Source organism: Panthera onca, chromosome B3 (assembly GCF_046562875.1).
Source record: "Panthera onca isolate mPanOnc1 chromosome B3, mPanOnc1 haplotype 2, whole genome shotgun sequence".
NCBI classification, from domain to species: Eukaryota; Metazoa; Chordata; class Mammalia; order Carnivora; family Felidae; genus Panthera; species Panthera onca.
Window position 1 is genome coordinate 64,199,621 of NC_138344.1, and position 18,633 is coordinate 64,218,253.

The following is an 18,633-nucleotide window of genomic DNA, read 5'->3' on the forward strand; positions in this document are numbered from 1 at the left end:
CAGTGCAAGAAGAGGATAAGTAAAAGGACAACAGGCAGTTCAAACAGAAAGAAGATGTTAGTAATTGGCTGACAGGATTGAGTATTTGGAGTCATGGTGAGGGGTGGCTCAGGTTCCTACCAGTGATGGGTAACTAGGGATGCTTAGATCTAACATTATCACTCACTTTTGGAGGCCTATCAGTACAAACTCAAAATCAACATCCAGTAGCTAGAATTCCTTAAATAATTCTATGTAGTGAAATTGCCCAAAAGGGCCTCAGAATTCCCTACCTTGTCCTCAGTGTTGTTCCTTCCCTGTCAAAGACTCCTAGAAACTGAAATACAGAAACATTTGAAGAAACAAGTTAGATAATGTATGTGAAACTCTGGGTGCTTTGAACAAAACATAATGTTAAGAGGAACAGATGAAAAAATACCAGGTTTTCTAGATGAAAAGTATTCTCTTGCTCAGAATGTTTTAAGACACAAGAACTCTGGTCTTGGGGACAAAGACTTGTGATTCTAGTCCCAGACATTTCTTAAACTAGCTGTTAAACTGCGCCTTACTTGCTCTTGTGTTAAAATACAAGGCCAAGAATCCATATTCTCTACGACTTGCTGCAGATTGTGAATAATTACTGTTATCGTCTGACACATTACCTAGCACATCGCTAGCTAATTTTTGTTGAGAAACAACTCATTGTATGCAAATCACCCAGAAATTGCCCACATTTGTGGGGAGGGAGTCATCAATCTGATATAACAACACTGGATTCCAAGTCCGAAGACAAGAGACGTCATCATGGCAGCGGGAGTTGTACCTTTTCACTCGCCCCTTTATTTACAACAAACTGGTTATTCATAACCAAACAAAAAGTGCGTTACGTACCCAGGAGACTTTTTTAAATAGGTGGCCAGGACCTCAGAGCGGGCTCTGGATCCAAGGGAACTGGTGACCCTGTGTGCCCATCTTGCCGTGATCAGGTGAGAGCACTACTGGAGAGTGCAAACCAGGGTGGACATGCAAGCAAGATGGAGGTCCTGCCAGCCAGGGGGGCGTTTGGAGGCATCCTCCCTCACAGAGGACAGGGAAAGCACAAGTGGTGACTGACCAACCACCTGGCTGCACAGGCTGCATTTGGAGGGACCCCTTTGTCTCCAACAGCGCTCAGATTTCTAAACAGGGACCTCCGGGACTAGGGGGAAAGAGAGGAAACGAAAAGAGGCAGACGAGAATAACAACTGGCACTGAAGGAACGCACTCCCCGCTGCCTCCCTTGGGGTTTCAGCAAGTTTGCCCACGGACCTCCAGGAGCACCCCCAATGGAGGATCCCCTCTCATGCCACGGGCACCCCTCCAGCACTGTGTACATCAACTTTAGCACACACTCCCAAGTACACCACCAAAGTCAGCTCAGGTAAAAAACCCAAAACTTGAGCTACAGCATGTGGCCACCTTAGGAAAAACAGAAAGGATTTAACTGCCTGTCTGTTGAACTGTAACAAAATCAGCAAGAAAAGTGTGTGCTACTTCACATGTGATGGCAGAGGCACGTTTCATCGAATACTCTGAGAAATCACAGTATATTCCAGCAACCAAACTCAAAGGCATGGAATATTGGGATCTTAACTGATCAAGAATTCAGAATAGTTGTTATGAAGAGATTCAACTCAGAAAGCTAATTCAATAAACCAAAGAATAAAACTAATGAACAGAAGGAGTTAATTACCACAAAGATTGAAGTTAAAAAAAAAAAAAAAAAAACAGATTCCAGAGCTAAAGAATTCAATGAGATAAAGAATGCAGTAGACTAGAAAGCTTAGGAAATCAGATCAAAAACTAACAACTTAGAGGATAGGAATTTAGAAATGATTCAGAAGAGGCAAGAGAACTAAAAAGTGAAGAAACCCTGCAAAAGCTATCAGATACCATGAGAAAACTGTAACAGGGCTACCAGAAGGAAAAGGGAGCAGAGAGCATATTTAGAGAAATAATAGCTGAGAATTTCTTCAACATGGAGAAGAAATTGGAGAACACAAGTCCAAGAAGCTAATGGACCACTCAATTACCTTAATGTACAAAGACCTTATTCAAGACATTATAAGCAACTGTCAGAAGTCAGTGATAAAGAATCTTAGAGACTGGAGAAAAAGGAGAAACCTACAAAGGGATCCCCATTAGCTATCAGGTTTCTCAGCAGACACTCTAAGGTCATGAGAGAGTGGAATGCCAAAGTAGTAAAAGATAAAAATTGCCCATCAAGAATACCTTTCAGTCAACTCACCTTTCAGATACAAAGGTAAAATGCTTTCTCAGACAAAATGTGAAGGAACTCACCACCATGAGACCTGCCTTGCAAGAAATGCTGAAAGTAGTTCTCCAAACTGAAATGAAAAGATGCTAATTAGTGACATAAAAGCAAATGAAAGTACATAAAACTCCACCAGTAATGAGAAATAAACAGAAAACTGTGACTATATTAGAATGGTGTATTCAACCTCTTAGAGTATAAAGGCCTCAGGAAAGGAGCATTAAAGAGAACTATAGCTACTATAATTTCTCAATGAATTCACAGTAAAAAAAGATAAGTTGTGACATAAAAAATATAAAAAGGAAGGAATAAAAGAGTAGAACCTTTATAGGTAAAAAAAGACAATAAAAAGGACCAAGGGGCACCTGGGTGGCTCAGTTGGTTAAGTGTGTGACTTCAGCTCAGGTCACAATCTCGTGGTTCGTGAGTTCAAGTCCTGAGTCAGGCTCTGTGCTAACAGCTCAGAGCCTGAAGCCTGCTTTCAATTCTATGTCTCCCTCTCTGCTCGCATGCTGTCTCTCTCTCAAAAATAAACACATATTGGGGTGCCTGGGTGGCTCAGTCGGTTAAGTGTCCGACCTCACCTCAGGTCACGATCTCACGCCTTGTGGGTTCAAGCCCTGCATTGGGCTCCGTGCTCACAGCTCAGAGCCTGGAGCCTGCTTCCAGTTCTGTGTCTCCCTCTCTCTGCCCCTCCCGCACTCACACTCTGTCTCTCAAAAATAAAGTTAAAAAAATTTTTAAAAAAACATTAAAAATTTTTTAAGATAAAAAGGACCATTTTATTTATGATTTATACATAAGACACATAACCACAGAGCAAAAAAAGACCACCACAAAACATTAAAAAAAAAGACTGCAAATCACCACGGAAAAATCACTTTACAAAGGTAAATAGAGAGGAAGAGAAAATGGAGATATAAAACAACCAGAAGGCAAATAAGATGGCAGTGGTAAGTCTTTACCTAAGAATAATCACTCTACAATATAAATGGATTAGTTTCACCAATCAGAAGTCACAGAGTGGCTCAATGGTTAAAAAATAAGACCCAATTCTATGCTGCCTAAGGAAACTCATTTCAGCTCCAAACAGCTGGAAGTAAAGGAATGGAAGAGGATATTCCACGCAAACAGAAATCAAAACAGAGCGGGAATAGCCACACTTTTATCAAAGAAAATAGACTTCAAGTCAAAAATCATAACAAAGGTCGTCATATAATGATAAAAGGATATGATACAGCAACAAGATAACACAACAGTAATATGTACACACCCAATATGGGAACGCTAAAACACGACCATATCTAAAGGGAGAAGTAGACAAAAATAGTGGTAACATGGAGTTTCAATACCCCAATGTCAATGATAAACAGGTCACCAAGACAGAAAATTAACAAGGAAACGTTGGAATTGAACCAAATTCTTGAACAAACGGACTTAACATATAGAACATCTAACAGCAGAATACAGATTCTTCTCAAGTGCACATAGAACATTTTCTAGGACAGAGTATTATGATAGGCACAAAACAAATCTCAGCAAATTTAAGGAGACTGAAATCAGACCATTTTTTTCTGACCACATGGTCTGAAACTAGAAATCAACCAGAGGAAAGCTGGAAAATCTATAAATATTTAGAAACTAGACAACACATTTCTGAACAAATGAGTCAAGAAACCAAAAGGAAATTTAAAAATTATGGACTGCAGCAAAAGCAGCTCTGAGAGAGCTTTTACAGTTAAATGCATATATGAAGAAATTATTTCTCAAATACACAACCTAAAAGAATTAGAAAAAGAACAAACTAAGCCCAAAATTAGCAGGAAGAAGAGTCCAGAAAAATAGAAAGGATCAACTAAACTAAAACCTGGTTCTTGGAAAAGATAAAATTGACAAACCCTTAGCCAAACTAAGGAGAAAAAAGTCTCAAAATTAGAAATGCAAAAAGAGGAGCACCTGGGTGGCTCAGTCGGTTAAGCGTCCGACTCTTGATATCAGCTCAGGTTTTGAGATCGAGCCCAGTGTTGGGGCTCTCTTAAGATTCTCTCTCTCTCTCTCCCTCCCTGTGTGCTCTCTCTCTCAAAACAAACATACATACATACATTTAAAAAAATGTGAAAGGAGACACTGCAACTGTTACTACACAAATCGGACCATAAGAGACCACTATGAAAATTATAAGCCAACAAATTAGATAACCTAGAAATAAATTTCTAGAAACACACAACCTACCAAGACTGAATCAGAAAGAAATAAAAATCTAAACAGACCAATAAAGGGCAAAGAAATTACATCAGTAATCAAAACCTAGCCAACAGAGAAAGCCCCAAGATCAGACAGCTTCACTGGCAAATTCTACCAAATGTTCATCTCACAATCTTCCCCAAAAATGAGGAAGAAATGCTTCCAAACATATTCTAAGAGAACAGCATTACCCTGATACCAGAGCCAGATTAGGACACCACAAGAAAACTACAGAGCAGTATTGCTGATAAATACAGATGTAAACATCCTCAACAAAATATCAAACTAAATCCAAGAACATATAAAAAGGATTATACACCATGACCAAACTAAGATTTATCCACTGAATACAAATAGATAACATAGGCAAATCAATAAATGTATCACATTAGCAAAATGAAAGATAAAAATCACATGATCATCTCAGTAGAGGCAGAAAAGGCATTTGACAAAATACAGCAAACATCCTTTCATCATAAAACAAAACAAAACACCAAACTGGGTATAGAAGGAACAAACCTCAACATAAGGGCCCAAAACGATAAACCCACAGCTAACATTACACTGAATGGGGAAAAAAGTTAAAGCTTTTTCACTAAGATCATAAACAAGACACAAGGATGCCTACTCTCACCACTCTTATTCAACATATCACTGGAAATCTTAGAGCAGCTAGGCAAGACAAAAAAAATAGCATCCAAATCAGGGAAGAAGTAAAATTGTCAATATTTGCACATGAGTCTGTATATATAAAATTGCCAAAATAACCAAAATACTGTTTGAACTAATCAACAATTTTGGTATAGCTGCAGGCTACAAAGTCAACACAAAGAAATCAGCTGCATTTCTACACACTAAGGATGAAACATCTGAAAAAGAAAACTGTCCTATTCACAGTAACACCAGAAGCAATGAAATATTTAGGAATAAATTTAACCAAGGAAGTGAAAATTCTGTACAATGAAAACAAGACTCTGCTGAAAGAAACTGAAGACACAAATGGAAAGATATCCCATGTTCATGATCCGAAGAATTGTTAAAATGTCTACACTACACAAAGCCATCTACAGATTCAATGAAATCCCTATTAAAATACTAATGGCATTCTTCACAGAAATGGAAAAAAAATCATAAAATTTGTATGGAACCGCAAAAGAATAAAGGCAGAGGTATCATACTTCCTGATTTCAAACTATACTCAATGCTACAGCAATAAAATCAGTATGGTACTGACACAAAAACAGACACATAGACCAGTGGAACAGAGAGCCCAGAATTAAACGTTGCTTATACGGTGAGCTAATATTTGATAAGGGCGCCAAGAGCACCCAAGGGGGAAAAGGATAATCTCTTCAACAAATAGCGTTGGGAAAACTGGACAAGTACATGCAAGAGCAATGAAATTAGACCCCTATCTTAACACCACTCACAAAAATTAACTCAAAATGGATAAAAGACTTAAACATAAGACCTGATAACTATAAAACTCCTAAAAGAAAACATATGGAAGAAGCTCCTCAACACTGGTCTTGGCAATGACTTTTTTTTTTTTTTTTTGATGTAACACCAAAAGCAAATCAACAAATGAGACTACATCAAACTTAAAAGGTTTTGCAAAAGCAAATGAATTAATCCAATAAAAAGGCAACATACAGAATAGGAGAAAATTTTCGCAAACCATAAACTGGATAAAGGGCTGCTATCCAAATTATATAAAGGATGCCTACAACTCAGTAACAACAACACAGTCTGATTAAAAAATGAGAAGAACTAGGGACACCTGGGTGGCTCAGTTGGTTAAGCGTCTGACTTCAGCTCAGGTCATGATCTCACGGTTTGTGGGTGCAAGCCCCGTGTCAGGCTCTGTGCTGACAGCTAGAGCCTGGAGCCTGCTTTGGATTCTGTCTCTCTCTCTGCTCCTCTCTTGTTCACTCTCTCTCTCTCAAAAATAAACATTAAAAAAAATTTTTTTTTAAATGAGAAGAACTAAAGACACACTTTTCTACAGAATACATACAAATGGCCAACAGGTGCATAAAAAAGATGCTCACTATCACTCATCATCAAGGAAATGCAAAATCAAAACACATTGAGATACCAACTAACACCTGTTAGAATGTCTAGCATCAGGAAAACTAGAGAGCAAGTGCTTGCAAGGATGTGCTGAAAAGGGAGGAACCCTCATGCACTGCTGGTGAGAATGTAAATTACTGCAGTCGCTATGGAACACAGTGTGAAGGTTCCTCAAATATTAAAAACAGAACTATCATATGATCCAGCAACTCTGCTTCTGGGTATTTATCTGAAGAACACAGAAACACTAACTCAAAAAGATATCTGCACCCCACGTTTACTGCAGCATTATTTACAATAACCAAGATATGGAAACAACCTAAGTGTCCATACCTCATCAATGAAGGGACAACACACACACACACACACACACACACACACACACACACACACACACACAGTATTAGCCATAAGAAAGGAATTTGCAACAACATGGACACTGAGCACATTATACTAAGTGAGGTAAGTCAGAGCAAGACAAGTTCTGTATGACATCACTTGTACATAGAATTCTAAAAAGCCGAACTTATAAAAACAGAAAAAAATGGTGGTTATCAGGGGAAAAAGGGTGGAGAGTACAGATGTTGTTTAAGGGTACAAACTTATGAGTGGTAAATAAGCCCAAAAGATGTAATGCGTAGTATAATGAATGTAGACAATACTGTACTATAATGAAGCCTGCTGACACCAGATCTTAAATTATTCCAATTATTAAAAAAGGAAAATTACTAACATGAAAGGTGCTGATTATTGCTACAATGGCAGTGTTAAAATTTAACTATCAAATTTACATGTTGTACATCTTAAATTTATACAATGTCATATGTCAAATATATTTCAATTTAAAACAAAAAGTGGAAATTAACTACCACAGAGAATTAGATACCTAAAGTCCCATTTAGGGGGTAGGATAAATTCTTTATCAAGAGAGTCCATTAGTTTTCTATGATTTGGGGGGGAAATTAGAAAACCATCATATGACATAGTTCATTTCATTTAAATCACTGTTTTCATACCTCAGACTTGACCACAGACTGTTTCTGCCAAGTTTAGGTCTCCCACTATACAACATCCAAAGGTTTTATTATCCACCTATCGTCTGGGAATGATGTATTCTGCTTGCTACCCATTCATATCTTTGATATGATAACAAAAACTAATTGCTGTTTGCACATGCTCATTTGGTATTTAACTTGTTATGTTCTATTCAGAGCAAAATAACTGCCTCGAAAATAGTTTTTAATTCTCAGCCACAGTGAATAGAAAATGCCAATCAAGTGTAGTACTCCCAATATTGGAACTGATTTGCTATTCATTGCTGCTTTATTAACATACATCTCCTTTCCCTTTAGGAAATAAATACCCTGAAAGCAGATAATGACGCTCTAAAGATCCAACTGAAATATGCACAGAAGAAAATAGAAACTCTCCAACTTGCAAGAAGCAATCATGTCTTAGCTCAGATGGAGCAGGGTGACTGTTCTTAGCCAAGAATCTCAAGGAGCACAATGTGTAGATGAGTATATCAGAGATCTCACTTAACTAAAATAAATAACAAACACCTGGTGTACCTTAGATCAACCAGCTCTTTTAAAAGGTCACTTTAAAAGAGAAAAGCAAGTTACTTTTTTTTTTTTTTCTTTAACCTAGTAAGTGGAACTGTCTTCTCTTCCAGTCACTTGAATCAAAGGGGAGGAAAGCTGAAGAATGCAAAATTTTTGCCATTCACACCACAAACATCTGCCACCCCCCACCCTGGGACTAATACCTACAGCTTGATAAAAACATGGCTGTAGTTTTCTGACAAGGTAGCTTCTCCTATGTGGCCTGCCTAGCTACTTCCTCCTTAGAACTAAAATCCCTGGTAAATGAATTTGCTTCCTTCTGTGGGTTTTCTGGGAGCTGAGGGATTTACCCTGTTCCATCCAAAGCTTGCTTACAGTGGAAAAATACATTCCACAAACAGCTTCACTTCCTCTATATTCCAGCATTCTTTTTGAATCTGGTTCCCACTTCACTACCTCAGATTTGATCAACTAGCCTTCTCCCACTCCTTCCTCACTAGGCTCATACTCACATGAGAATATCTACCTACGAATAAACATCTAGAGATGAAGCCACAGATCAGGGGGGAACATTACCCAATTACAGGTCAACTCATAGTTTTAGTCACATAGTCATAAGTAGCCAAACTAAACACCTAGAAACATGGCAAATACCACTTCAGACATGACTGGCCAGGTAGCTAAAATAAACATACTACAAATATGATGTCTGTCCTCACAGACAGATGTACATTGGTTAGAATTAGGAACTTCAGGCAAACTTTTCATGTGCCATCTTTTTTTTTTTTTTTTTTTTTTTTTTGGAAGTTAACTATTTTGAACTGAATTTGTGCTTATACGGTCTTAATACTATTTAGAAATAAGCTAATTGGATCAGAGGCTTCAATAACAGCCCAGAGTGTATATGTGTATATTATGTATATACAATATCAAGCATGCATGTGGCTTGGAATTTTGTCTCCTCCTTCATAAAATGTGGAATTAAACAACTTTTAGTCATTTACACAAATCCACAAATTTAAACTTGTTTGTTACAAGATAAAGAAATAGCTCACCACATAAATTGTATTGTTGAGCAAAATCACAAGAATCCGATGAGCTTTCTAGTAATGAAGGTTAATGATAAATGGGCTTGTTTAGTTGGGCAACTGTTTATAAACTCCTTTATCAGATTCTTGATTTCTCTAAAAAGTTCAAATTATCATTCTTTTTGAGGAGAACTTACCTTCCATGTTGGAAAGCTTGGTACCAAGCAGACTTGAAATTCATACAAGTTGACCAACAGCCAAGAACTTAATCTCAACAATTTAAAGTTCCAAACCTAAAGCCAACAACACCAAATCTTAATCAGAATACAAAGAACATATACAGTATAGTTTCCTTGGGGGATTCAGACTATTTAAGAAGTTTCTTTGATGAAAGACCAGTTCCCATTTGCATACCTCCTTGCTCTGAGCTTTAGTGACAAAGTTAGTGAGTAGCTTTCAGTTAGTGTTTCAAAGAATTACTTTACACACAAATTTACCCTTTCCTAAATCTAAACTCAGAAATCCCCCCAGAAGGCTGCTTAAGTCCATCACCTGGTATCTAACTTAAGAAGCACTTTGCTACTTACCTTATCTGGAACAAATTTATGATAATCTTTAAATACTCTTCACTGTTCTTTTCCTCTGATAAAGACCAAAGGCGGTACAGCTCAATTTCTTTATATAGTTATCTAACACAAATTTTTTTTTCATTCTCCTTACCCTCCAAAATACAGACCCTAGGTTAGTTTCTGTGTAATCTGTAATCCTAGAACTCCAAAGGTCAGAACTCCGTTAATCAGTCAAATGTGTATGGCTAGAGGTCTCAAACATTCCAGAATTTATCACTGAAATGGATAAGAAGCAGTTTTATCACAAGTTTTTGCAGTCCAGGAAGGGCCAAAGAAGAACAGTATGTAAATTAGTATTATTTGCACTGAGTTACATGGGATTAGTGGAATATAGAAATAATCTGGAAAAAATTTTGGTCAAGCCTAGGATACAATTTTTGTCTTGTACGGACTTGAAATAAGTTTGAGCACATATTTATCTGTCAAAATAAGGATAAATCTTGTTCTGTCAACAACATTACTTCTCATTTTCTTCGGTAATTGACTTGCCTTTTTACTGACCACTTGTGAATTTCTGTCTAAGGATGTACAATGTAAAAGAACTGCAAGGAAAAAAACAAGTGTACAGATTGTAAAGGTTTTTTTTTTTTTAATATCTAATGTAAGTTTTCTTTGTGTAATATTTATATGATAAAAGATATTAGGATCTCTACCACATAGCTGTCTTGTGTTTCTTCTAGTTCATGAATATATAGAAGCTTCTCTTGAATTTTTACTATAATCCACAGCTGACACCACTCGCTTATTAACCAAACTGAGTTTTCCTGGAAGGAAAAGCAAAGCAACTAATTATTCAGTAGAAGTCTTATCTAAATCGTTTCAGAACATGCAGAAATAACAGTTCAAAAATATTCGACCTTTTCCCATCTTACTGCATCAGGACTCACAGTGGTCCCAAAATATTGCCTATGAATATTTCACAATGAAGGAGACAAATTTGAGCTTGCCATTTCTCTGTGGCTTTTGTCTTTAATCCCACAGTTCTAAGAAAACTAGCAAGTAAAGAACTTTGAAGTTGTGCGTGAAACTGGTAGAGAGGGTGGTTCAGTCCAGGGTAGACCACCCACAGCAATTCGTTTGTGTTCATGATTACTTAGAGTGATTAAGAGATAGCCGTAGCTTTCCCTTAATCCTCAGCCAACTTTTGTTTAACCAGACCAATAAAGAGTGGGGTAAATTCCAATCACTCAAATTCTGAGGAATGCATTCTTGTACATTTGGATGTGGGTGTATCTATCATTTTGGCAATTCGTAACACTTCAAGTCACATTGACAACCTGACTCTGAAGAAGAGATTAAACTGCCTCCTCTCTTTCCTCTCTTCCATCCCCAGTTCCCATCCCAAATTTCTCCACCCTGTGCTCCTTATAAGGAGTTCTCATTGCTCAGAACATTCTCTGGTCACAAATCTTTTTTGGGTTACCGACCTTCTTTTGACACATAGGTAATTAAGTGTTCTTGGTTTAAAATGTGTTTTTCTGCTTAGAGAGGCAAGGTTTCCCTGATCTACAGAACATAAGGGAATAGGTTCAAAAAAAATACCCGATCCCTTCTTTCGCTGAGAGCTCACGTCTACAATGGATGGGAACACAAATTCTTTATATAGTCCAGATAAGAGATTATTTTTTTTTAATGTTTATTTTTTAGAGAGAGAAAGAGACAGTGTGAGCAGGGGAGGGGCAGAGAGGGAGGGAAACACAGAATCCGAATCAGGCTCCAGCCTTTGAGTGGTCAGCACAGAGCCCGACACAGGGCTCAAACCCACAAACCATGAGATCATGATCTGAGCAGAAGTTGGATGCTTAACTGACTGAGCTACCCAGGTGTTTCCCCACCCCACCCCCACCCCCCTTTTCTTTAATGTTTAAGAGATTAGTTACTTCTTTAATGCAGAGTCTCTCAGTAAGGTCATATGTACATGGGCTATTTGATACCAAAGGCTAGACTAAGGTAGGGGGTGGGAGAGGAGGATAAATGAGAGAATAGGAAAAATGAAATTAGAAGAGTAGGCACATCAAAAGGTATTAGATTGCAGAAAGCAGTCATGTACCATTCATCATACTCTATATATGCATTGCCCTCAATTTATAAAACATTTTTACATTATGGCTCTTCACATCAAAGCCCCAAATTGCCTATTGCTGGCCTAGATATTGCACAGGACACTCTTCTACAAATGAAATTTTTACTGAAAAAAGGTATCATGAAAATCCTACCTTCCAGGAGAGAGTAAGATATTAGGGTCTAGATCACCCTGGTTTTCACTCAAGTGACATTTATAGGAATGTATAAACAGCAGTGGTCCCAGCTCCAATACAATTCCAGGAGCAAGTGATAAACTTGCATAACACAGTGAGTACAGTGGATAACCCAACAGCACTCCTATGAAAGTACACAGAGGTGTTACAGAAATGGATAAATTAATGTTTCTGCAATTATTTGCCATAAACCTCTAGTGATAAAAGAAGTTAAAGTAGTTGGAAACCCGTTCTGTATCAGCAACTATAGTCCAGTAGTCTTTGATTATGTATTTTTAAAAATTATTTATTTTTCAGAGTTCATAGCTATTGAAAAAAGTTTTTTCTTAATTATGGAAAGCCTTTTTTTCCAACTATCACAAATGAAATTAAGTATATTCATTAAATATAAACACATTTTAAAAATCTATTTTACAAATAACCTAAAGTTTATGTTTTCCTATCCTGAACAAATTTCTTTGAAGAGTTAGCTTGAAAAATACATGGCAAAGACTGCAGTATATTTACCCTTAAAGTTTTAACATTATTTTAGATTTCACTATAGGGTTTACTGGAAGCAAAACAACAACGAAACTGCCAAATGCCAAATACCATGTGTCCACTGGTACTCCACTTTCTATCTGTTGAGTTTGTTAGATCAGAGGAAGTTGTTATGCACAGGTGTTAACCAGGCACCCACACCAGGACATTTTATAGTGGACATGAAAAAACGTGTGTGACTATCTTATCTAGCTCTCTTTACTAAAAGAAGAATGCAGTACTGAGCCCACTTCTTAAACCATTTACAACAGCCCTCAACAAATCGCACTGTACTTAGGTCTTTATGAAACAGTTTGAGAAGAGATCAAGTGTCACAATCCCCATCTGACAGATGAGGACAAATCAGTCCTTGAGAGCTGTGGTCGGTTCACCTCACAGCGCCCCTGGGCTAGTGCCATGATTCAAATTCACAACTCCTCATCTCCAAACCTTTACCTGTTCCAACCACCAGACCACATGTAACCATTCACTAAGCCGGTTTCCCAAATCTAGCTGTGAATCAGAATTTCTAAGGGATGCCTTGAATCCTGCCTCTGATGGACTGAAACAGGAAATAACTGCCCTAATCCTGAGCAGTGCAGCTCAGCCTGCCTTTTAATATTCAAACACCTAAAGCGATGGCATAAGTGATGAAGAGACCAATTTATATGAGTATTTTCTACATCGTAATGTAAAATTACTTGTCTTAATCCCTTCAGAATAAATTCTGACTTCAGTCTTTAACTTTGCTTTGTCAAACAAAATCCCAGGTTTCAAATCCACTTGGAAAATAAATCAAATATGCATTGCAAAAAGTAGATGTGAGCTTCAATTAATGGAACTTTAACAGAAGCCTGGCGAGAAATTGTTTCCTAAAGAAGAGCAAACAGGTCATGACAACTACCTATTGAACACAACTATCAGATAAGTCCCTTTCCCTATTTCATAAAGAATAATTAACAAATACAAAACACAGCCACAGGAATACAGATGAGGCAATAGTCTATATTCCTTTCCATTACAAGTGGGGTAATTTATGTTTCAAACCTGAATAAAATACGGGTAACAATCTAAATTCAATCATGACAATAAAATACTTTCCATTTTCCAAGTTTGATGGTAATAAATATTTACATTTTTAAAAATAATTTTTGTTCATTTTTTGTTTTTTAAAAAGACATGCTCAAGGGTACACAGAATATGGAAAAATCATCACTTTGTCTAAGAGATCAAATGGTAGTATAAAAACAATGCTCTTACATATTAACCCAATTTAAGAATGATAACAAGGAAGCTAACATGGTGTTTACTTGAAAGCTGACATTCAAGTATGTTACTTAGAACACTACACCTAATGTCCCTACTAAGAAGTAAGCACTGCTATCTAATTTTGGTGGTTTTTAATACCTTCTATATCCACCACCACCTCCCCCATATGGATCTCCATAACCTCGTCCCCCATAGCCCCCTCCTCTTCCACCATAGCCTCCTCCTCTTCCACCATAATCTCCCCTCCCACCATAATCTCCCCTGCCTTGGAAACCTCCTCCTCTACCGCCCCCTCCCCCACTTCCACCCCACCCTCCTCCACCACCTCCTCCTCCTCCCCCACCACCTCCCCAACCTCCTCCACCTCCCCAGCCACCTCTTCCACCCCCACCACCTCCTCGACCACCCCCACCACCCCCACCACCCCAACCACCCCTTCCGCCGCCTTCTTGTCTCTTTTGCCAAGGGGGCATTTCCGGGGGCGGCGGTTCAATTTCATTTGGCCTTCCTCCTCTGTCAGGCACCCTTCCCATCAGCACCTGTGTGAAGAAACATGGTCTTTCAGTTTCTAATATTTTAGAAGTTACAATTTAGATAAAGGATTTAAGTGGTACTGAACTTACTCTTCTCATAAGGAAAAAGAAGCCAAACATTTAAGGACGTGGAAGTATCAGACATGCAGTACAGATTAATATTGAAAATATGTGATATGTGAAAAATTCCTCACAACATGGTATTATTTTTAAATAATCTGGGGAATATTTCAGAAACTTAAAGGCTTTGTTAATTTCTCCTTATTTATATTTGCTTACCAAAAAAAAAAATTTTTTTTTTTTTTGAGAGAGAGTGAGCCCATGCATGTGCATGCATGAGCAGGGGAGGGGCAGAGGGAGAGGGAGAGAGAATCTTAAGCAGACTCCCTGCCCAGTGTGGAGCCTGATGTGGGGCTCAATCTCACAAGCATGAGATCAGAACCTAAGCTGAAATCAGGAGTCAGACACTTAACTGACTGAGCTGCACACCTCTGTTTACCAAATTCTGTAACAAATGTAGTACCCACCACACTAAAATATTTTAAGCAGAACACTTTCAATATACGTAAACTATTCACCCTATATTAATTAACTTCCTATCTATACAACAACTCTGGACTTTCCACTGCCATTCATTTGGTCATGGGTTATCCAATAAAAGACTATATTCTAAGCACATTTTATTTTAACAAAGTATGAAGTATATATAATGACATGTGGATTTAATGAGATGTCAGAGAGGAATATAATGACTATTATCCAAGGTATTATTCCAGAGATAAAAGGATTCTCAATGAACTATTCCCTTCTTTGAAACTTAACCTCACAAACTTTCAATGATACCAGTTACTATATTATTATACAGAAAAAAAAGACTTAACTAGGCTTTCTTAACCATGCTTGACAATACTTTGAAGGATAAGTCAGGGAAGAGTTTGGTTTAAGTCCCCAGCCTTCTGTATAAAGGAGCTACTTGATATGCCCATAAAGAAAAACAGACAGTGGTGAGCAAGGAAGCTAGGAAACTAGCTTCGTGCTAGTTTCTTTCAGGAAAGAAGGTACAACAGTAAATGCCTCAACCAAAATGACCTATAAATCAACTGGGTTCTACTTCCATTGATCCTCTAATCAAAACCATGTTTTAGTAATTTATGTCATAAACAAAAAACAAGTACAACACCCTTACTATGGGCCAAAGTTTGAAGAATGCAAACACTCTTTTAAAGTCACCAATAATGTCCCAATCACCAATGAAAAAGAACTTTTCTTGGTTGTTATTTTCATTGGTCTCACCATCAAACATGCTACGTGGATGGCTATATGGGGACAGTGTTGCAAGAACTGGTAAGACTGCCTTCAAATAATTAGACTACAAACTTGGAAAAGAGATGGACAATGTCACTTAAGAAGTAGAACTCTTAATATGGCAAGACTAGATCATCGCCTGATAGAAGATACTAAGTAACACATTTAAAGACAATACTTTCAGAAGCTAGAGGAGAATGATCTAAAATGGAAGAGAGAGGAACAAACACTGGTGACTAACTTAGCAATAACTAACTTTACATACAAACCACCCCTCTAGCAAGACATCCTGTATAGAGAATACTTTTTTCACTATACCGAGTGAGGAGCAATGTTTTAAAATTGCCCAAATCCCTTCTGGTTTTTTGCTCTTTTGTAATAAACTCTGCCATACATGCCACTCAAACTGACAAATCTAGATTAGTTTATCACTATTGCTGCTATTGTAAAGTAAAAGATTCGGTCTCTTTGAGCTTGTTTAAAAGCAGTGTTGGAGAAATGGATCTATACTCTGAATCAGAAAATGGAACCTCCAAAACACTCAGTAACTTGCCCAAGGTGATTTCTCTCTGCAAATGATACAGCTAGGATGTGAATCCTGATCTGTATGACTCTCAAGCAAGTACTCTTCCTTCGTTCCCAAGTATATAAGGAATCTGTTAGTACTTAAATACTACACATTTTTACTGACAAAAAAAAAAAAAAAAAAAATGACATTCTTAGAAGGCAAATTAATTCTTGCTAAAGCTATTGACAAAAACAATTCTTCATTCTTCCAATGCAAATTAAACTGTGGCTTAATTTATCAATACAGAAATTCAAATGAACATGCACACACAAAACATAACTAAGCCTAGATGAACTGAAATGCTTTCACCACTCTCTTTCCTAGGAGTTTACCAAGCTACACAACAAAAATGGATTAAAATCTGTAAAAACATCAAATGAGGATATTATAAATTCATTCTCCATTGCACTGAAAAGAAAAACCAACCTTATTAATGGCACATGCCGTCTTCTCTCGGCTGGAGCCGCTACTTGTTCTAATGATCTTGGATAGATCTTCACGAGCAGCAAGTAGATGTGCCAATGTAATCGTTGTCTTCGGTGATAAAGCATAACGCTTCGGCTGGTAAATTCTTGCTATGTCATCTGTTTTTACCTAAATAACCAAAGTTAGGGGGGAAAAGGAACCAAAGAACATTTCAGTGAAAGAACAATAAATCATAATCTTCAGAAAGAAAAAAAAAAGAGATCATGCACAAGGAAAGAAATGGAAAAGAGCAAAATATTAAATAGCTCATCATTTGTATGCAGAATGAAAAAAACAGACCAACAGATCCCTAAAGAACGCATAACTACCAATAACAAGTCATTAAAAAAGTAACACACACAAAAAGATTCCATCCATAGCTAATAACAAAATAGCTGAAAATAACTTTAACCAAAAATCACTTATAGGACCTTTAAGAAGGAGACATTAAGTAAAGCTTATAAAAACAAAAGGAAAACTTGAGTGAATAGAGAGAAATGCCAAGTTTCTGGATAGGGACAGCGAGTAATGTCATTTTCCCACCACATTAGCTTATAAATGTATCATAATCCTACTGGAATGGTTTGTGATAGGATGGGGAGAAAAAAGGAATCTAAAGTTAATCCAGAAGCTATATATGTAAATACAACTGAAAGAATTTTGAAAGAGGGCTAAATATTAATATATGATATATCATCATCAGTCTTAACAGCTCACATTCCTTGAGTAGTTATTAAATATGCCAGGATACTGTCCACTTAATAATCATTTCTAATTCTTAAAATACCTTTTAAAAAATGGTTGCTTTTATTATCCCCTTTTGCAGATGGAAAAAGAAATGAGACCGGGAAAGCTTAAACAGTTCCCCCAAAATACACAGAGTCCCAGCTGTGCCTGGCTCCAGCTGACCCTGCCTTACCCCAGGCACAGGTAGAGATAACAATACACTATCCTACCTCAGCCTAAATAGGACTTGGGGTAAAAATAGACTGATGAAACAAAATAGGCAAATGAGATTCAGAACCTCATAAATATATGAATGCAAGAAATGACAGAGGAGGCATCAAAGATCAGTGAGAAATGGGGGAAGGGAGTAAAAAAAAAATCAGTGAGAAAGGAATGGATTAATTTTTAAATGGTGTTGGAATGAACTGTTGAACAATGGAACAGTAATAAGGCATACCATATAACAGAGAATTCCAAATACACTAAAGAGTTCAGTGTTTCAAGTTTTAATTTAAATTGAAAAACTTACCTATATCATAAAGATTAAAATTTCTATACATCAAAAACATAAAACAAGTGGTGTAAATATATTCCACAAATAAATCAACTAGCTAACTTCCTTAATATATAAAAAGCTCAATCAAAAGGAAAACAGGAAGACCCAAAGGGGAAAAAAGGCAAGACAAAAAGAAATTTCGAAACAAGAGGAAATTCAAATGACTAATAAGCTTATGGAAAAAAGTTAAACTTCACTAATAATGAAAATATACAACTTAAAACAATTTAGTCTTTTTAACCATCAAGTTAGCAATCAAACTGTTAATATTCTAAATATTAAACAAACTAAAGTGAGGACAAAATTTCATTTACTCTATTGGCCGGAGTTTAAATTCATAAAAACCTTCCAGAAAACAATTTGGCCATGTGAATCAAGAGCATCAAGAGTCATAAGCTTTGGGACACCTGGGTAGCACACTTGGTTAAGCATCCAACTCTTGATCTCAGCTCAGGTCATGACCTCACAGTTTGTGGGTTGGATCCCTGTGTCAGGCTCTGCACTCTCGCTCTCTCAAAAAAATAAATTAAAAAAAATTTTTTTTTTTTTTTTTTTTTAAAGAGTCATAACCTTTGACACAGTAAATTTCCACTTAGGAATCC

At 37.1% G+C, this 18,633-nt stretch overlaps 2 protein-coding genes across 4 annotated transcripts in view; one reads left to right on the forward strand and one right to left on the reverse strand.

Moving 5' to 3' along the window:
• RASGRP1 (RAS guanyl releasing protein 1) overlaps positions 1–8,802 on the forward strand; it is a 78,343-nt gene extending 69,541 nt beyond the window's left edge. For both annotated transcript variants that reach the window (XM_081795885.1, XM_060618985.3), the window contains exon 17: positions 7,963–8,802. In XM_081795885.1, coding sequence (XP_081652011.1) covers positions 7,963–8,097 — 135 coding nt within the window. In that variant the 3' untranslated portion in view covers positions 8,098–8,802. The remainder of the gene's footprint in view (positions 1–7,962) is intronic.
• A 1,515-nt stretch (positions 8,803–10,317) lies between these two features.
• Positions 10,318–18,633, reverse strand: part of FAM98B (family with sequence similarity 98 member B) — a 39,790-nt gene continuing 31,474 nt past the window's right edge. The window contains exons 7-9 of one of the 2 annotated variants that reach the window (XR_009606068.3): positions 16,711–16,878; positions 12,049–14,417; positions 10,318–10,596 (exon numbers count right to left, since the gene is read on the reverse strand). Coding sequence is in view for 1 of the 2 variants with exons in the window: in XM_060618987.3 (XP_060474970.1) it covers positions 14,010–14,417; positions 16,711–16,878 (576 nt within the window). In the remaining variant the exon portion in view is untranslated. Of the gene's footprint in view, positions 14,418–16,710; positions 16,879–18,633 lie in introns of both variants that reach the window. The other variant, XM_060618987.3, reaches the window with a different exon arrangement.